This window comes from Rhinatrema bivittatum, chromosome 1, assembly GCF_901001135.1.
Source record: "Rhinatrema bivittatum chromosome 1, aRhiBiv1.1, whole genome shotgun sequence".
Classification (NCBI taxonomy): Eukaryota; Metazoa; Chordata; class Amphibia; order Gymnophiona; family Rhinatrematidae; genus Rhinatrema; species Rhinatrema bivittatum.
In genome coordinates, this window is record NC_042615.1 from 414,846,364 (window position 1) to 414,868,113 (window position 21,750).

Below are 21,750 nucleotides of genomic sequence, written 5' to 3' on the forward strand. Positions count from 1 at the left end.
GGATCTGTAGTAATGCACATAAACTAATCCGCACACAGTTACACCTGTATTATGGAATACACTCAAACAGGAGCAACCCTATCTATGAAAAGGCAACACTACAAATATTAAATCAGGTCCTAAAAACCAATACACCTCTTATTAGGAAAACAGAACTAGCAAGCAGCTATAGATCCCCACACAGAAATAATTGTAAAACTATACTAATAAGCAGAATAAATGTTTCAAAACAGCTATGAACAAAATGACATCCAACAATTAAAAACTCATAAAAACTATTAAACATTCTCCAAACACCAATAAAATATTTCAAAAAAGCAGACATCACACAATTAAAATGGCAGTCAAGAAAAATAAACTTAAAAAGCCACCTTTACTTACCCCCTCCAGCAGCTCTCCTACTCCCCTTCCCTGCAGGCGGTGGCACTCACCAGAAGCAGCAGTAGAGGCTAAGCTCTATACTTATGGTCCTCTTCCTTAGTGCCCATGTCTTTCACACACACACCATACCAGTCATGCCCCCATGACCAGTTTCTGTCTCTCACACACCAATCATCTCCCAGTCTTTGGCACACACATACCAGTCACCTTCCTGAACAGTTTCTCTCATGCCATACACACACACACAGGCTTCCCACTCCCGTGTTCTATTTACATATATGGGCTTCTCACTCTCATAATCTCTTTCTCTGTCTCTCTCTCACACACACACTCACTCACCAGTCTCTCACTCCCATGCTTGTTCTCTCCACATGCACAGGCTTCTCATTCCCTGAATCACATTCTCTCACATTCACACACACCAGTCTTTTTCTCTCTCACACACACCGTCACCTTACCAAGCAGTTTCTCTCTCTCATGCATGCACACTCACCCAGGTTTCTCACTCCCATGCTTTCTTTCACCCCCACAACACCAGGCTTCTTACGCCCATGCTTTCCCACATACCCAGACTTCTCACTTCCATGCTTTTTCTCTCTCTCACACACACACACACACACAAACACACACATCAGTCACCTCCCTGACTAATGTCTCACACTCTCACATACACATCAGTCATCTCCCTGAGCAATCACTTTCACTGTCTCTCACATACACACACACATCAGCTCTCTGACCAGTCAATCACACACAGGCTGGTTGGCTGCTTTTCTCTCTTTCTCTCACTTCCTCTCCCCTCCCCCGGAGCACAAATGGGAGCTGCAGCAGCCCCCGCAGGCCAAGAAAGAAGAATCCCATTGGCCGCGGGAGGCTCATGCTGCTGACTCCTTTCTCGATTACCGGCTGCTTCAATTGCTTGGGACCGATGCTGCAGCCGCCGCTGCTACTTTATCAGGCGGCACGGCTCTTTGTCCTTCCCGCGCACCGCGTATCACGTCCTGTTCCGGGTCACGGGGGGGGCAGGCGCGGGAAGAAGAAAAGGCCCAGCCGCAGGTGCCACAGCTTCTTCTAGCACCGCTGCTGTTCCCACTGGGCTTGAACGTGCTGACAGCCCGGCGGCAACGGCAGCGGGAGAGACCGGGAGCGCGCGACACACCTGCCGGTGCTTGGCGGCGCCGCAGACCGGCAAAAAACTCCCACGGCCCGGTCCCAGTCCGCGGACCGGTGGTTGGGGACCCCTGCATTAGATGACTGAGGAGGTTAAAGGGGCTCTTAGGAAAGATAAGGCCATTGCAGAAAGACTAAATTAATTCTTTGCTTCCGTGTTTACTAATGAGGATGTTGGGGAGATACCAATTCTGGAGATGGTTTTCAGGGGTGATGAATCAGACGAACTGAACCAAATCACTGTGAACCTGGAAGATGTAGTAGGCCAGATTGACAAACTAAAGAGTAGCAAATCACCTGGACCAGATGGTATGCATCCTAGTGTACTGAAGGAACTAAAAAATGAAATTTCTGACCTATTAGTTAAAATTTGTAACCTATCATTAAAATCATCCATTGTACCTGAAGACTGGAGGGTGGCCAATGTAACTCCAATATTTAAAAAGGGCTCCAGGGGCGATCTGGGTAACTATAGACCAGTGAGACTGACTTCAGTGCCAGGAAAAATAGTGGAAACTATTCTCAAGATCAAAATCGTAGAGCATATAGAAAGACATGGTTTAATAGAACACAGCCAACATGAATTTACCCAAGGATAGTCTTGCCTAATAAATCTGCTTCATTTTTTTGAAGGGGTTAATAAACATGTGGATAAAGGTGAACCGGTAGATGTGGTGTATTTGGATTTTCAGAAGGCGTTTGACAAAGTCCCTCATGAGAGGCTTTTAAGAAAACTAAAAAGTCATGGGATAGGAGGCGATGCCCTTTCTTGGATTACAAACTGGTTAAAAGACAGGAAACAGAGAGTAGGATTAAATGGTCAATTTTCTCAGTGGAAAAGGGTAAACAGTGGAGTGCCTCAGGGATCTGTACTTGGACCCCTGCTTTTCAATATATATATATATAAATGATCTGGAAAGGAATATGACAAGTAAGGTTATCAAATTTGCGGATGATACAAAATTATTCAGAGTAGTTAAATCACAAGCGGACTGTGATACATTACAGGAAGACCTTGCAAGACTGGAAGATTGGGCATCCAAATGGCAGATGAAATTTAATGTGGACAAGTGCAAGGTGTTGCATATAGGGAAAAATAACCCTTGCTGAAGTTACACAATGTTAGGTTCCATATTAGGAGCTACCACCCAGAAAAAAAATCTAGGCATCATAGTGGATAATACTTTAAAATCGTCAGCTCAGTGTGCTGCAGCAGTCAAAAAAGCAAACAGAATGTTAGGAATTATTAGGAAGGGAATGGTTAATAAAATGGAAAATGTGATAATGCTTCTGTATCGTTCCATGGTGAGACCGCACCTTGAATACTGTGTACAGTTCTGGTCGCCGCATCTCAAAAAAGATGTAGTTGCGATGGAGAAGTTACAGAGAAGGGCAACCAAAATGATAAAGGGGATGGAACAGCTCCCCTATGAGGAAAGGCTGAAGAGGTTAGGGCTGTTCAGCTTGGAGAAGATACGGCTGAGTGGGGATATGATAGAGGTCTTTAAGATCATGAGAGGTCTTGAACGAGTAGATGTGAATTGGTTATTTACACTTTCAAATAATAGAAGGACTAGGGGGCATTCCATGAAGTTAGCAAGTAGCACATTTAAAACTAATCGGAGAAAATTATTGTTCACTCAACAAACAATTAAGCTCTGGAATTTGTTGCCAGAGGATGTGGTTAGTGCAGTTAGTGTAGCTTGGTTCAAAAAAGGTTTGGATAAGTTCTTGGAGGAGAAGTCCATTAACTGCTATTAATCAATTTTACTTAGGGGCGGATTTTAAAACGGTTATGCGCGTAACCCTTTAAAACCTTCTCCTGCGCACACAGAGCCTATTTTGCATAGGCTCAGCAACACGAGCAAGCCCCGGGACGCGCGTATGTCCCGGGGCTTGAAAAAAGGGGCAGGAGTGGGCGAGGGCGGGACCGAGACCTCCGGCACAGCAGCTGTGCTGGGGGATCGCGCGCCGCAACCTACGCCTGCCCAGAGGCAGGCACAACTTATGAAATAATCTTGGGGGGGGGGGGGGGTGATTTAGGTAGGGCTGGGGAGCGGGTTAGGTAGGGGAAGGGAGAGGAAGGTGGGGGGGGGGGGGGGGGGGGCGGAAGGAAAGTTCCCTCCCAGGCTGCTCCGATTTCCGAGAGGCCTCTGATGGAACGGGGAAAGCCATCGGGGCTCCCCTAGAGCTCGGCGCGCACAAGTTGCACAAGTGTGCACCCCCTTGTGTGCACCGACCCCGGATTTTATAGCATGGACGTGGCTGCGCGCGCATTTTATAAAATCGGGCATAGATTTGTGCGTGCCAGGTTGCGCACACAAATCTACGCCCACACATACCTACTAAAATCTGGCCCTTAGGCTATTAATTGCATCAGTATTATGGGATCTTCTTAGTGTTTGGGTAATTGCCAGGTTCTTGTGGCCTGGTTTGGCCTCTTTTTGAAACAGGATGCTGGGCTTGATGGACCGTTGGTCTGACCTAGCATGGCAATTTCTTATGTTCTTAAATATCTATTCCTCCAAAGATTCAGGCAACCTGCCATATTATAGGTCACAGGCCGGGAGCATCAGAAAGTATGTTAATCTGCCACTGAGCTCCTGGAAGGTTAACTCCACCTCATGAGATATAGTTAACACAAAGTGTGAGGTTTATTATACTACATTTTACACCTTCTTAATATTAATGAGCTACTTTGAATGCATTTACATGTGATGCAGCTCATTAATATTTTCCACGATCTGCCATGAATTTTTCCAATTATAAATAACACATCCCAAGATGGCGACACGCAGGCAGTAGGAGCGAGTTGGTGCTCTGCTGGGTTCTTGGATATACTTGTTTCCTGTGATTTGAATGCCGCCGAAAAGAAAGGGGAAGATCAGGGTATATCCCTCTATTCCTCCATCTTCTCTAATAATGCAGCAAGAGATAATCCACTTCCTCAGTATGCCAGCTACATCCCCACAAGTTGAGGAGCCCATTGTGCTGGATGCGGAGAGAGCTGCAAAGGCACTGGGGGAGACTTTGTTGAGTCCTGACCAGAGACAAGCCCCGATGCAGAGAACAGGGCTGTTGCAACACGGAGCACCGAACGATGGGACTGTTTCTGGGTTGAGAGCAGAGCAACCAGCGCTGACCACAGCTGTGCAAGCGTTACCCTTTATGGTGGTCGCCCCGGATGATTTGAACAGCGCGGGGACAGCAAGAACTGGACTGGAAGAAGTGGCTCTGGGGGTAAGTTCTGTTGGAAATGACCTGCAAATATCCCAGGAGATCCCCCCAGAGTTTAAACCTCTAGAGATTCCAGATCGCCCTGAAGTCGTCACTATGGCTGCCCTACGAGATTTAGTGGCGGGAACAGAGAGTGCCACGAATAATAATTTAAATAGAAAATTTGAGTGTTTGGCATTTCATACGCGGATGACATACAAATTCTCATCCCTATAGCGGAATCTCTACACAAAACCATGTCATATTGAAATAATTGCCTCTCAACAATCAACAAACTACTCGCCAGCCTCAACCTGGATTTAAACACTAACAGAACCGAAATACTCCTTATAGCTCCTGAAAATTATGTCCCAACCACCTCTCCTACAGCTAGCCAATGTCCTGATACCTCCATGAACCTCACTTCACCACAAGTAAGAGACCTGGGTGTATTTCTAGACAACAGACTCAGCCTCAACAAGTTCGTAAATAACACCACAAAAGAATGTTTCTTTAAATTACAAGTATTAAAGAAACTAAAGCCACTACTACTCTACAGAGACTTCCGCCTGGTCCTACAATCCATCATACTCCCGAAACTGGACTACTGCAATTTTCTCCTTCTGGGCCTTCCCGCTTGCACCACCAAACCACTTCAGATGGTCCTGAACGCCACAGCCAGAATTCTCACAAACACCAAAAAAAGGGATCATATCACCCCCATCCTCCAGCACCTCCATTGGCTACCGATTAAATACAGGATTCAGTTTAAAACCATGATGATGATACACAAGGCCATACATAACATCTCCCCTCTCAACTTAACTTTTCAACTCCAGCTACACATCTTCAAGAAACCGACTAGAAGTGCGTACAAGAACATGCTAATCACCCAGCCGGCAAAAACCTCCCTGAGGAAACGCGCACTATCCACAGCGGGCCCTATACTCTGGAATTCGCTACCTCCAGACCTCCAGACCTTCGCCTTGAACCTTGCCACAGTTCATTCAAAAAGAAACTAAAGTCATTGTTTTTCTCACAAGCATTCCTGGAGTGCTAAGAGCAGGAAGAAGGACAATTTCAGCATAATCCTTGACCCCCAGCCCCTTCTGTACATAAGTTACTGAAGAGTTCGTTATTGAAATTTAACTTATTCATGATTGTTCTCTGTAAGCTCCTCTAAGTTCCTCTATGCGCCTTCATATTTTTGTTAATTGTTAATTTGTTTCTATGTAAACCGCCCCCGAGGCGACAGTTTCTTCCTTGTAAACCGGTGTGATATGTATATTATACAGGAACATCGGTATATAAAAACAAAAAATAAATAAATAAATACATTTCAAAACACTCAAACTTCAAATGTACTGCAAACTAAAATTGAGTCAATGTCCACTAAAGTATTGGCTCTCGAAGTGAAGGAGAAAGAAAATTTAAATTTTAAAGCTGCAATGGTGAAAGACAGGAAGGTTCTCGCTAGAAGGGTAGAATCATTGGAAAATGCCTCCAGACCTTTAAACATAGTTCTGAATTTTCCTAGAATTCTAGGAAAGATTCCGTATGTCACCTTGAAAAGGTTTCTTCAAAAGGTTCACGGTTTTGAAGATGGAAACTCACCAGCAATTAATAAATGCTATTTTCTCCCTAAAGCAACATCAAACAGAATCGGATAAAAAATACTTTATTGGTTTCATTAATTTCAATGTTTGATGTGCAAAGTATAATGAAAAATTATTTTAGAAAATTTCCAATCTCCTTCATGAATGAGAATGTTAAATTTTCCCAGACCTCTCCTCAACTATACAACTTAGGCGTAGAGGTTTTCGAGCACTACTCCAACAAACAATTTCTTTGGGGTATACCTTCAAATTAAAGTTTCCTTGCAAATATGTGTTGAGGAGGGGGGAGGAAGTTTATATATTTTTTACTTTGAAACAATTAAAACCTTTTCTGGCATCAAAAAATCCCACCACTTCTTCTCCCATAGATATTTAAATGGAATATTGTAACTGTAGTCGTGTCAATGCCTTTTCTCTTTAAATTACTAGTGGAAATACTGGGTCATATTTTATTATTTTATTGATTTTTTGGTTAAATGGAAATTGTTTTTGACTGATTGAGGTCATTTGTCTAAAGAAAAATTAATATTTGAATAATATTCCATGTATTTCTGATTTGCAAAATCTAGTTTTTGTAATTTGAAAAATGATAAAGAATTAATCAATAAATAAATTAATAAATAACACATATTAACACATTTTTAATGTATGTTGAGTGCTAAATTCATAGTTAGTACACCTTAGTAAATAAAACTCTTGGGGCCTCATTTTCTAAAGTATCGCAGGCCTGCGATACTTTAGGGAATGAGGGGCGGGGGGCCGAAATGGGGGGCGGGCCTGCGCTAGCCAACAGCGATCGCACCGTCGCGGTGCAATCGCTGCCGGTTTCGCATCCAATAGCGCCACCATAGGAGGTGTAGCTATTGGGTGTGAACTTGGACGTGAAAAGGGCCTTACCTTTTCGTCGTCCGCGGTGTCTTCGTGGAGTCGGCCCCGGTGACGCCCCGACTCCTCCTCTTCCGGGGCCGATTTCGCCCTCATTTTGGTATCGCATGCAATCCGTTTAGAAAATGAGGCCCTTAGTTAACTAGTAACCCATTTAAAAAACTTCTGTGCAGACCAAATATCATAAATGTGATGACAAGTTATCCACCTGAATTTGCTTGATATTATTTTTTTACAGTGCCGACTAGCAATAGATATAACTACCCTATGTTCTATGATTTTTAAATTTGCTGTGTGAATATTGTTTGCTTGTCAGCACTCATTACAAAGTGCACTTGGATTTGACTTGGATGAATGGTACTATAGAAATCCAAACTATTACTACTAAACACAATTATCATTTATTTATTTATTTATTTATTTATTTATTTAGCATTTTTTATATACCGAGGTATAGCAGAGTTGCCTTCACTCCGGTTTACATATAGAAACAACATGTTACATAGAACGATGTATGAAGATTACAATTTAAAATTAACGAAAGTAAATACAACAGGAGAATGTATAACAAGATAACACAGGATAGAACCCTGAATAGATGTACATATAACTCATGAAGCATTGAAGGGCATCTGTATCATTGTAACAGGGAGATTGAAAAATGGCAGAATATAAAGTTTTAATTTAATATTGCAATTTAATATTGCAATGCAGAATTTAATATTGCAATGCAGAATTAAACATGCCAGACCTTAGGAGTGATGTGTTTAAATACTGAAATCTATTGATGCCACGTAGAAAGATAGATAAAATGTACTTTAGTGAAAACAAATTAATATTAGTATTTCACTTTGGTGAAAGTTAAATGAAGACAATGGAATTAAATGTTTTCAAAGCCTTCTATAGTCTGTACTAATATAATTTAAATAAATCCTCCATACACTGCATGTTCACTTTAATGGACTCCATGGGGAAGTAATGAAGACAATGCTCTTGATGAAAGTCTTTCAAGTGAAATTTTTATTTAAAAGTTATTTACTTATACAGCCTCCCTTCTGATAGTTTTATTTGGATGCTACCAAAACAAAATCATAGAAACATACACCTTCATTTGCAAAATCAGCAGAATAGACAAATGTACTTAATTTTTAATGTATCTTGAAGGGGTGGTTAAACTCAAAATTTTGTGGAATTTTTCTCAAACCTTTTTGACTTTTAATTTCTGGCTTGAAACTATTGTTGGATAGTTTACTATGATTAAGGGGACAGAACATGACTTCCTCTGCTGGTATATTCAAAAATTCAGACTGCTATAAAACTTAATTCCTACATAAACATGCAGGTTTGGTTTTTTGTTTTTTTAGCAATTAATGCAGGCTTTAAATTGGTCAGCAACAGTCATAACCTTAATACCATATGGTACAAGCTCTCTCTGAGAGACTGATGCAATGAAGTGCATTCAGCCCAGCGCACAGGTCAAGGCATGTTTTGAATGCACTAGACTAACATCCAATGTAATAAGGGGAATAGCACGTCCAAATGCAAGCCTGGCTAATAGCGATCATTACATGTAAATGTGATATAGATGAGGCTATTAGCTATTATCCCCTGATGCAGAAATTCACTGTGCGCCTGGGGGTACATTTTAAAACAGAGCACGCGCGAACAAAAGTACGCTGGATTTTATAAGATATGCGCGTAGCCGCACGTATCTTATAAAATCCTGGGTCGGCGCGCACAAGGGGGTGCACATTTGTGCAACTTGTGCACGCCGAGCCCTGCGTGCGCTGCTCGTTCCCTCCGAGGCCGCTCCGAAATCGGAGCGGCCTTGGAGGGAACTTTTCTTCCGCCTCCCCCCACCTTCCCCTCCCTTACCCACCCCCCTGGCCCTATCTAAAAACCCCCCCACCTCTATCCTGCTAGAGGCAGGCGTAACTTTGTGCGCGCCGGGCCGGCTGCCACATGCCATGTTCCAGTCCGGGGGCTGGTCCGGAGGCCGCGGCCACGCCCCCGGAACGCCCCTGGGCTAAAACCACACCCGCGGCACCGCCCCGGATAACGCGCCGACCGCATCACGCCCCCGACACGCCCACCCCAAGAAAGCCCCAGGTCTCACGCGCGTCCTGGGGCTTTGCGCGTGCCGGAAGCCTATGCAATATAGGCTCGGCGCGCGCAGGGCCGTTTTTGAAGGGTTATGCGCGTACCTTATGGGCCGGATTTTAAAAGCCCTGTGCGCGTAAATCCGGCCGGATTTCCACGAGCAGGGCACTCGTGCGCCGGCGTGTCTATTTTGCATAGGCCACTGGCGCGCGCGCATAGCCCCGGGACGTGCGTAAGTCCCGGGGCTTCATAAAAGAGGTGGGAGGGGGCGTGTCCGGGGGCGTGTCCAGGGTCAGGGGCAGTTCGGGGTGGGTCCGGGGGCGTGACGCCGGCCCGGGGGCTTGGCAGAGGCCTCCGGATCAGCCCCCGGGTCGGGTGATGGCGCACCAGCAGCCTGCTGGTGCGCGCAGATTTACACCTGCCTCGGGTAGGCGTAAATCTGCCGACAAAGGTGGGGGGGGGATTTAGATAGGGCTGGGGGGGGTGGGTTAGGTAGGGGAAGGGAGGGGAGGGGAAAGGAAGGTGAGGGGAGGGGGGGTGGGTTAGGTAGGGGAAGGGAGGGGAAGGTGAGGGGAGGCAGAAGGAAAGTTCCCTCCGAGGCCGCTCCGGAGGGAGGCTGCTCCGGAGGGAACCTGCATGCGCCGGGCTCAGCGCGCGCAGGTTGCACAAATGTGCACCCCCTTACGCGCGCCGACCCCGGATTTTATAAGATACGGGCGGCTACACGCATATCTTATAAAATCCAGCGTACTTTTGTTCGCAGGTGGTGCGCGAACAAAAGTACGCGCTCCCTGTTTTTGAAAATGTACCCCTATGTGCGTAACCCTTTTAAAATCTGGCCCCTGATGCGCACTTTTTAACACGGCAAATTTAATGCCAGCCTCTGAGTTGGTGTTAAGTCTTGCCGCGTGTCAAGGTCTCAACTAAAAAGCAAAAATACTGTTGTCGTTTTGCAGGTTTTGTTTCTACAATCTTGTCTGTGACAATTTTGTTCTAAAGGGATTTAGAATATCTATATTCGCTTGTACTACTGCTTCTAATCCTTTGCCTCCCCTAGCCGATACACTTTTTTTTTTAAGATTGGGCCATGCACCTGTAAAATGAATCTATTTACAACACACACGAGCCGCAGAGGGAGTAAGCTACCTGACATCAAGGCATGCGACTCACTGGACGCAGCGGGATAAAAAACAGATGCTCGTACTGATTTCTGTTTTCCTAAGCCACTCACAGCCACATCTCCTGGGCGCCCAATGCTTTGGAGTGCTAGGGAAGCACAACTTCCCATAAGCGCGTCCTTTTTAGTGCGTCAGCTCAGATTATTGCATCAGGTGCCCTGGAGAGGTGGTTGTGCATGCGTTAGGAAAACGGGAGCTCAATACGAGCATCCGTTTTACCACATGTCATGTTGCATCGGCCCCCAAGTGCTATTATCAATGCCTTCACATCTAATGAACCCAAAGACTGTGGTTACAAGCCAGAATCCGCGTGTGGAATACTTTCAGAGGCTCCCAAGATAACACTTTTGTAGGTATCTGTTTTGATAATTTTTCATTTAATTACAGTTTTTCTCTAGCTGATTGTATAGCATCTATGTAAAAAAAAAAAAATACAGTTAAATGTATAATTTCTGTCGCTATATAGCATTCAAACTATCACCAGATCTATTATTTCCAGAAATAAAACAGAAATAAAACTTAGGAAAGTTTTACCCAGGTAATGGACCTCCATTTGTAAGATCAAAGACCTGATGAGGGTTGAGCAATTTTCGAAAGCTGTGTAGTAGGTAACTGCCCTTGAGACCTCCACTTCTGGGGTTTACAAATACAAGAAGAGGGCAACAGTCCTTTGGCAGCTTTGCACACTGGGAGAGAAAAAAAATGAAGAAGTTTAAAAATCCCTGAGTAATATCATATTTCAAATATTTTAAATCCACATGATAGTAAGACTTGGGTGGTAGGAGACTTGTAATAAACAAAGAGGAAGATGACAATGGCTGGAATTTAAATATGCTTGAGACAGACATAGAGGGAAATGGAACAGGGTTAAGAGCTTGGGTAAAAAACACTATGGGGTTGAGGAGACTGTTGGTTGGGAAAAGTGGTAAAGAAGCAAAGAGGAAGGCAACAGGATAGACAGGGTGGGTCTATTGATTGTTATCTGTCATAATCTTCTATGTTACTATGTAAGAGGTTCATGTTAAATTTTCTTTTTTTTGTTTCTAAGGCTAATAAAAAGTGGTAACAGTGGGTATAAATATAATTCAGCTTTCAGAGCATGAGTAATTTGGCAATAATTATGTGATATGTTGTTAAGCAGTCTGGACAAAAGCAGCATATTTAAAAACCAAAAATACCCAGCTCCAGCTACAAAAAAATCATAGTTGCAACTTTCATCTTTGAGCTGTACAAAGACTGAAAAGTTGATAAACAGGTAATTTTGTTGGCCACAATGAAAAGAAACCAAAGTGCAATTTTCTTCATGTTGTAATTGCTTTATGGCAAACTTCTATATGGAAATTCAGAAAAAGGCAAAAAACATTGCATCTATATCAATTTTGCTGTATGGTGATAAACATTATTTTAAACTGAATATAAATTGATTAACATAACCCTTGCATAAGTAGCCTTCCCTGCAGTTTGTATCAGGGTGGGCAAGCTTTCTGGACTGAAGGCCAAATTTGCACCCTGAGAAGAACTGGAAAGAAACAGCATCTAGCGGTACAAACCAAGAATCAGTGAAAGTTGAGGGAACCCTTTTGAAATTGTCAACTGACAGCACTCTTCCTGCAGCTGACTGATGTCGAAAGGAGCCTACTCACTGCCATGAACCAGAACTTTTGGCAGGGTATGTGGTTTTCGAGCTATGATTTACCCACCTCTGGCTAATATATCCCCAAACAATGTCTTGCTTTACTTTACATTTTCAGTACTTAGGAGCCAACTCATTAAAGTTCACTAATGCTTAATGTCATGCTAAATAGTGGGCTAGTTATTTGGAAGGCAATTTTCAATAAGAGTTAGCTGGTTAGTAAGGATATGTATTTGTTTGAAACAAATGGGTAATATGTAACGAATAATTCCATTTCCATTTCATTCATGGCTACTCAAAACAAATGGAGGGTGCTCACAAATTTAAACAAAAATGTTCATTACATTTGTTTGTTTCCCATTCAAGTTAAAGGTGTGAGAATGGACAAGTTGGCAAGGAGACCAGATGCAGGAGAAAATCACGATGAAGCATCTTTTTAACAAGTTTATCACTTCTTCCTGGATCAAGTGATGTGGACATCCTCCCACTGAAAAGTCTAAGAATGTGCAAAAAACGTTCTATTTGTTCTAGTCAGAGAAGCATCTCTTTTTCTAGAAGGTCTCTTAGTTTAAAAAAAGCTTTGAAAACATAGGCTTTGGCACTGGGCTTTTTATGATCTTTTCTGCTGCAGTGAGTGGTCTGATCTCTCTCTCAGAGGCAGTGACAATGCTTTCTGTGTTTACGAGAGCAGCGGTTCTCAACCAGTGTGTCGCGAAGCACACGTAGGTGTGTTGCCACACTTCCCAGTCCCCTGCTGGTCCAAATGTAACTCATCCTCTGCGGGCTTAGAATGCTGATAGCCCGGGCGGAACGCAACAGGAGAGCTGGAGTCAGCAGCATCAGCATGGTCTCTTCTTCCCATCCCCTCGGTCCGGAAGAGGAAGTGGGGTGCAGTGGTTGTGCACGCAGGAAGAAGAGACCATGTTAGGTAAAGTGCATGCAGTGTTGGCTTGAAGAGAAACAGCATCAGCCTGAAGAAGAGCAGTGCCAGCCTGGAGCACAAAGAGGAACGTCAGCCCTTGAGGCCGATTGAACTCCTTTCTCAAGGCCGTGAGGACTAGAAAAGGAGGCAGCTGTTGATGCCACTAGTCTGGTGGGGAGAGAGTGAGTGAGCAAGCAAGAATATGTTTGAGATCGTGTGTGTGTGTATGTGTGCGGAGGTATGTATGTATGTGGTTAAGAACCTGTTTGTGTGATTGAGAACCTGTATGTGTAAGTGATAGCATGTGTATGTATGATTAAAAACCTGTGTGTATAAGAGAAAGTGACCATGTGTGTAATTGTGTGGTTGAGAGCCTTTGTAAGTGAGAGAGCATGTGTGTAATTGTGGGACTGAGAGAGTGTGTATGTATTTGTGTGATTGAGAGCCTATGTAAGCAAGAGAGCAATTGTGTAATTGTGGGACTGAGAGCCTATGTAAGTGTGAGAGAGAGCATGTGTATAATTGTGTGTGAGAGAGAGCTTATTGTTGGGAATCCGGCCGCGGTCCCCCCAACTTACCTGGAAGACGCCAGTCTCGGTCCTCTCCCGCGGCCCTGTCAGGCAGGCCAAGTCGGACCTCTGCCGCAGCGTTCTCTCCACGAGGGAGACGCCACCGGCTGCTTCCTGGACTCCTCCCTAGGCATGCGCGACCTAGCTCCACATTTAAAGGGGCCGCGGTGGGAAACCTCGGCTCAGCCCCCAACGATGACATCACTGCTTAGGGCTATATAAGTCCACTTTCTGCTTCCATTCATTGCCTTGGCAACATGTCAGCTCATGAGAGTAGCTAGTTGCTTGTTCCTGCTTCCATTCCTGCGTTCTAGCTTGTTCCAGTTCCTGTGTTCCTGCCTCCATTCCTGTGTTCCTGCTCTTGTGGTTCCGCTCCTCTTCCAACTCCTGTCTTTGGTCATCTCCTCAGCTCTGACCTCGGCTTGGTATCCTGAATCTCCTGACCTCTGGCGTGTTCTCTGGTTTCTGCTTGTCTTCAGCCTGCCCTGACTTCTGGCCTGGTTTACCGTTTTGCACCGCTGCTGCACGTCTCAACTCCTGGACCGTCTCTGTTCTGCCAGATCTCCGCCAGCCTCGACTCGGACCGCCTACCAGACTCCCCCTGCCAGAAGACCTTTGCCTAAGTCCTGCCGGCCCCGGCACCCAAGGTCTCAACCTGCGGGGAATGAGGGCTGGTAAAGGTGAAGTTCCAGTCTGGTCTCCTGGTGTAGCGACCGTCGCTGCTCAACGTCTTCACTCTGCCCTCTTTCCCTCTGTGGTGACTCCCTCCGGGACTGATGGACGGCTGGCTGCGTATCCATGCCGTCTCCTTCCGGCGTCCCTGGACCGGCTCGATGCTGCAACTCCGCCATCTTGTCCTGATGGCTAGGGCGCACACGCTCGCGTCCCGACTCTTGTACCAGCAAGGGTGCGAACCTCAGGGGCGTCCCCCTGAGATGACGTCATCTGCTTCCAATATTTAAAGGTCTTTGAAAACGCTAACAAACTGAGTTAGCAAGGAAGGGATAAGGTTACAGACAAGGTTTCCCTATCCAAGCTACTCTGCCTCCTCAGACTTACCAGAGGTACCTGCTCCTCGGGGGCCTCACTCTTTTCTTTATTTTCAGATTACAAATAGGAACCGGTACTCGCTCCTCGAGGGCCCATGTTCCTGAACACTCTGAAGATTCTCTACTGCCTGGAAGCTATCACTGCTACAAACAAATGTGAGTTACCATTGCTCTCTCAGAGCTTTCCCTGGAACCAGGTACTCGCTCCTCGAGGGCCTAAACCTTTCCAGCTCCTGAGCTTACTTGAGACCTTACGTGAGTTTGTCATCTAGTTCTGTTCATGAGCTCTGCCTATTCTGCCTGCTCACTTTCTACAGTTTCTCAACAGCTCAGCCATCCTGGGATCGTTGTTCCAGTACCTGAGGGACTACAGCCCTGCTGGGCATATCAGCTCACTACTGCCACCTCTGGTGGTTTCTAATAACCTGTTTAATAAAAGAACTATGTGTGTCTGTCTCCATACTCAAGCCTAGCCAGTTGTCCCTCTCGGGGTATCCTCCCGGGGGCATAGTCATCTGCCATCGGCCCAGGGATCCACCCACTACCATATCAGATTCAATACAGATTGCTACTCCTTAGCAAGACGATATCTGAGACACTACAAGATTGCTGACTCCTCCCTTTCCAGGTGCCCGCTACACTGAGCCTTCTCTATAAATTGTTCCTCCTATCTGACTGCTCCTCCCATCAAGCATCAGATTGCTAACTCCACAGTCTAACTAACATCAGAGATATAACAGATTGCTAACTCGAGCAGCAGATCCGTAGCAGATCTCTAACAGACTGCTAACTCCCTAGCAGATCCAAAACACTTGGTCCTGCACCGCCTCCCGGCTAAGAGTACGATTAGAGGGCCTCCCCTCGGTGGATCCATCTGCTCTCAAGTCAGCTCAAGGGTCCACAAACCCAACCCTTGTATGTGTCAGAGAGAGGAGAAAGTTGCAAGCAACCCCTCCCCCCCACCCCTTCCTCCTAATTCACAACAATCTCAGGGCACCTGGAAATGCTCCAGCAGAGCAATTTTTTATCCTTATTATTTTTATTGGTCTTTGTGTCTGCTGTTTTGAAATATTTTCTTGGTGTCTAGAAATTTTTTATATGGGTTTTTAATTATTGGATATTCTATTCATCAGCTGTTTTGAAATAATCTGTTCTTTTTATTAGTATGATTTTACTGCTATTGATTTTATATTTCTTGCTTTATTTTATACGGACTAGTGATTTCTCTTTTTCCTTTGTTGCACTGCATACAGAGACTCTGGCTTGTTGCGGTTTCCAGTTCAGTTTTTGTCTGCATGTTTCTATTTATGCTTTATGGTCACTCTATTCTTTATTAGGTAAAAGACTGCAAGTGTGATTGAGGTAAGGTATTCTGCTGGCATGTAGTTTCTAGATAGGGCTCTATAGCAGCTTGGCTTGGTCTGTTTTCCTAATATTTTCAGTGTTGCCTTTTCTTAGGTAAGGTGAGTGCTGGAAGTTGGTGATGTTCTGGTATGGGAGGTTTACAATTTATATAATTTATGTTCAGAGAGAGTACTCTTTATTTTTCCCTTGTGTCATTCTTAACAATAAAAGTAATATGTGACCTTTTTTATTTTTATTTCTGCCATAAATTGTAATGAGTAGTGTGTCACCATGTGAGAACCATTTGTCAAGTATGTCCCTACCAAAAAAAGGTTGAAAACCACTGCACCAGAGGCAGGTAGGAGTGGAGATTGAAGCAGTACCAGTGATTTTGTTTTAATCTCTTTCTTTATATCACAGTATAGTGCAGTGAGGTTAACAGACTGATTGAAGTGAAGAAGAGTTTTGTCAGGATTCCAGCCTTCTTGGTTCTGTTTCTAAGTTTTCTTTTATGTGGAAAAGGAATCAGTCAGCAGTGCACACATGTACTGTTTATGAGTCTGCATATGTGACAGACATTTTTGCACATACTAACTAAATGGTACATAAGAATATAAGAAATTGTCATGCTGGGTCAGACCAAGGGTCCATCACCAGGGGCCAAACCAGGCCACAAGAACCTGGCAATTACCCAAACACTAAGAAGATCCCATGCTACTGATGCAATTAATAGCAGTGGCTATTCCCTAATTAAACTTGATTAATAGCCGTTATTGGACTTCTCCTCCAAGAACTTATCCAAACATTTTTTTAACCCAGCTACACTAACTGCACTAACCACATCCTCTGGCAACAAATTCCAGAGCTTTATTGTGCGTTGAGTGAAAAAGAATTTTCTCCGATTAGTCTTAAATGTGCTACTTGCTAACTTCATGGAATGCCCCCTAGTCCTTCTATTATTCGAAAGTGTAAATAACAGAGTCACATCTATTCGTTCAAGACCTCTCATGATCTTAAAGACCTCTAACATATCCCCCCTCAGCTGTCTCTTCTCCAAGCTGTGAGTGGTGATACAGTATCAATAATACTGTACTCACTGTACCAAAACTCACAATGGATGGTGTGGTTCAGTATTAGAGCAAAAGAGATGAAGGTTCATTCAGAGGCAAGGGTTCTATACTGCAGGAAAACTAATTTTGTTAAAATGGGGGAGTACCTCAAGAAGTCATTAATCAGATGGGAAAATCTGGGGGAAGTAGAAAAGCAGTTGGCAAAACAAAAAGTATATGCTTTATAAGGGCAACTAACCTTTTTGTTAGGAAATTAAATAAAGAGGGAAAAAAGGCCACTATAGTTTGTAAAGAAGTAGCTGAAAAGGTACTGGAGAAAAGGTTAGCATTCATAAACTGTAAGAAATCACAGAAAGTGGGAAACAAGAGAAAATATCTGGAAAGCTAAGAGGTGGGAAAGTAGTCAGGAATGCAAAAGTACAAAATGGAAGGAAGAAAAAATAGCAAATACGGTAAAATGGAGGTAAGAGACTTATTTTTTTAAAATATGCTAGTGATAGAAGAACGTGCAAAAGTGGCATTGTGAGACTCAAGGGTTAAGGGGAGGAATATGTAGAGGCTGATGAGGAAAAAGTGAACTTGCTTAAAGATTTATGTTCAATATTCATTGTGGAAGGCCTGAAGCAGGACCACATAAAACAAAAACAAATAAGACTGGCAGTGAGGTAAACCTCAATTGATTTTCAGAACAGTATGTTCATGAGGAGCTAAACTTAAAATAGATAAGGTGATGGAACTGGATGAGATACAGCTAAGGGTATTGAGGGAACTTAAGAGAAGTTCTGGCAGCTAAGCTAGCTGACTTTTTCAATGCTTCTTTAGAATTGGATGTAGTGCCAGAAAACTGGAAAAGAGCAGATGTATAAAAGTGGAAGTAAGGAGAAGGCTAGGAACTACAGGCTGGTTAATCTAACCTCTTGAGGTGAGCAAATTAATGGACTCGCGATAAAACAGAGAATAGTGCAGTTTCTAGACTCCAATGGATTTCATGATCTGAGGTAGCACGGTTTTACTAGAGGTAAAATCTGATCAATTTCTTTGGATGACCAGAGAGTTGGATCAAGGGAGAGTACTAGATGCAATATAATTGGATTTTAGTAAGGCCTTTCATATAGTTCCACACAGGAGATTTATAAATTGAGCGCCCTTGGTATGGAACCTAGAGTGATTGTCAGTTTTGGAACTGGTCTTGTTCAATATATTCATAAGCCACATTGCAGAAGGGATATAAAGGTAAAGTTTGTCTTTGTGCGGATGATACTAAGGTCTGCAACAGAGTAGACACGCCGGAAGGAATACAGAGAATGAGATGTGTTTTAAGGAAGCCTGAACAGTGGTCAAAGATATGGCAGCTGGGATTCAATGCCAAGAAGTGCAGACATGCATCTGGGGTGTGGTAATTCAAAAGAGCTGTACATCTTGGGGGGTGAAGGGCTGTTGTGCATGGAGCAAGAGAGGGACCTTGGGGTGATAGTGTCTAGCGATCTGAAGACTGTGAATCAATGTGAGAAGGCGATAGCTAAAGCCAGAAGAATGTTGGGCTGCATAGAGAGAGAAATAACCAGTAAGAAAAAGGAAGTGAAAGTCCCCTTGTACAGGTCCTTGGTGAGGCCTCATTTGGAGTATTGTGTTCAGTTCTGGACACCATATCTCAAAAGGGACAGAGACAGGATGAAGGCGGTCCAGAGAAGGGCGACAAAAATGGTGGGAGGGTCTCCATCAAATGACTTATGAGGAGAGGTTGAAGAACCTAAATATGTATACCATGGAGGAGAGGAGGTGCAGAGGAGATATGATAAAAATCTTCAGATACCTGAAAGGTTTTAGTGATACACAATCGATAAACCTTTTCCATTGGAAAGAAATCAGTAGAACTAAGGGTCACATATGAAACTCCAGGGAGGATGACTCAGAACCAACATCAAGAAATATTTCGTCACAGAGAAGATGGTGCATGCCTGGAATGCCCTTCTGGAGGAGATGTTGAAGACAAAAATGATGAAAGATGTCAAAGAGGCATGGGATAAACATTGTGGATCCCTAAAGGCTAAAGAATGGAAATTAAAAAAAGAGTGCATGGTGGTAACTTGCTGGTGTGGCAGTTACTACCCTTACCCAATAAGCCTTCAGACTGTTGATGCAACTCCATTATTGCTCTCTGCTTTTATGGCAGGGAGAAAAGAGGAATTAGATTCAGACAGCATTCAACAAGGACATTAGATTTTACGGACTAGAAAACAAATAAGCATGGGGGGAGCTTGCTGGTGTAGCAATTACAACCCCTAACCAACATGCCTGATACTTTGGATGCAACTCCAACATTGCTTTTGTTAAGAACTTGTGTAAAATGTTTCCTTGCTAAATAGATTAGTGCTTTCAGTGTAAAATTAACATCTGGACCTCTGTTTTACCAGAGCAGTAGGAGTTCTTAAAAAAAAAAGAAAAAAAAAGTGCGGTGCTTTTATAAAAATGTACACAAAGTGGACCCACACTCTCTGCTTCAACGGCAAGAGGTAAAAGACAGCAACCAACAAGGGCCCTAACTTTGATGGTTTGGGAAACTAAATAAAGGGGTGACTTGTATGACAGCGGATGGATTTTTATGATAACATTTGTAGTGTGTATGATGTGAGTGGTGAGAATGATGTGAGGTTGATATTTTGTAGATGGGGTATGTATGGGGGTAAAGTGATATATATGTGATATTAATGTCCGGTTTCTAAAAAAGATTTTGTATCAATAAATACATAGAGTGAAATAAATTAAGGTGTGTTTCCTTAGGTATTGTAAGACAGCAGATGCTACGCCATACAAGCTTGTTGGGCAGACTGGAAGGACCGTTTGGTCCTTTTCTGTAGTCCTTTTCTATGTTTCTATGATTGGGTTAGAAATGGAGTTTACTCGAAGGCAGGGCCAGACAGATATTTTGGTGCCCAGGGCAGGCTAGTAATTCGGTGCCCCCCCCCCCCCCTCCATCCAAAACACTCCAAGCTTGCTTACAAGAATTAAACTGGAAACTGCAACAAGCCCAATTGTATTATGCATTGCAACAATGGAAAAAGAGAAACAATCATTCATCACAAAACATCAAGCAATGAAATCAAAAGATATAAACAATTATTCATAATATTAAAATCATACTAATAAAAAAAATGTCAAAACAGCTGATGAATAGAATATCCAATAATTAAAAACTCACATAAATGTGTTCTAATACTGCAAAACACCATCCAAAAATGAAAATTAATAAGGATTAAAAAATCTCCCACTCTCCATACTTGGAATTTTTTGATTTCCAGTCATCCTGAGATTGTTATGGATTGGGGGGAGTCGCACATACTTTATTCTCTCTCTCTCACACACACACTTACACATATTCATTTTTTTATACACTCCTACACATGCTCTCACATACTGTTAGGAATTTTGGACCCTTGGCCCGAGGTGGGGGTTGTTGCTACCTGAAGGGTTGGGCCCCACAGGCCCCTACCGTTGGGAGGCGAGGCTGGTCGGGAACAGAGGCAAGCTGGAACTTCGCCTGTACCGACCCTTGTTCCCTGCAGGTTGAGCCCTTGGGTGACGGGGCAGGCAGGACTTAGGAGCTGGTCCCGGAGAGGGTACGCGAGTGGGTGCAGAGAGTGTCAAGAGAGGTTAGGCACAGTTCTAGACAGGTGCACTCTCGGAGGGAGGAGGAGAAAGAGTCTCAAGGAGTGCAAGGCCACTGCAGCTCTGAAGGGAATAGAGCAGGACCACGTGGGAGTGGCCTCGAGATGAGGAGGTGCAGGTACAGAGACACGAACTATAGTTTGCTGAATAAGGGCTAGAGCGGGGAACCCGCTGTAGCTGGTGTCTGGAAAGTGGAAGTTCAGGGGAGTGCCCCAAGGAGCGGGGCACAGAGACTCAGTCTGGTGGAGTACTGCGTTGAACCAAGTCTTGATGAGAACAGGCACTGTAGCAAAGTCCACAAGGAGGAGTGTCGTGGGGGTCCCAAAGTGCAGAGGGCACTGCGGAAGGGACTCACGACTAAAGTAGCGCTGAGCCTGGCCCCGAGGAGCGGGAAGCGCTAAGAGAAAGTCCAGGTGAAGAAGCGCTGAGCCAGGGCCCACGGAGTGGGAAGTGCTGAGAGAGAGTCCGGGTGAAGAAGTGCTGAGCCAGGGCCCACGGAGCGGGAAGTGCTGAGAGTCCAGGTGAAGTAGCGCTGAGCCAGGGCCCGCGGAGCAGGAAGCACTGAGGCAGGAGAAGGAGAAGTGCAGAGATCCAAAGGCAGGAAACAACTGGTCCGTGGAACAGGAACTGGCACGAAAAGGAACCAAGGAACTCGTTGCCAAGTCGGCTAGTGGTGGCTGGAGGTGAAGCCTGGGACGAGCCAGGAGTTCCCACCATTGCCCCTTTAAAGGGCAGACAGAGAGTTCCAGGATCAGTCAGCTGCCATGTGGAGTGCAGGATGCCAGGAGGAACGAGGCAGCAGCAACTGGCCACCGCCACGAGAGTACCGGAGGTAGAGAACCAAGCATGACATGGAGGACCTGCATTTTGCTCAGTGCATTCACTGTAGTAAGGCTATCAGTCAAAGGAAGATAAAGGTTAGGTCTTTCAAGTTCCTTACATGCACGGGGA

At 44.3% G+C, this 21,750-nt stretch overlaps 1 protein-coding gene across 1 annotated transcript in view; it reads right to left on the minus strand.

Annotated features, from left to right (window-relative positions):
- DGKQ (diacylglycerol kinase theta) overlaps positions 1 to 21,750 on the minus strand; it is a 513,416-nt gene that overhangs the window by 162,579 nt on the left and 329,087 nt on the right. Inside the window, exon 16 of the mRNA XM_029602759.1 lies at positions 11,081 to 11,232. Coding sequence (XP_029458619.1) covers positions 11,081 to 11,232 — 152 coding nt within the window. The remainder of the gene's footprint in view (positions 1 to 11,080; positions 11,233 to 21,750) is intronic.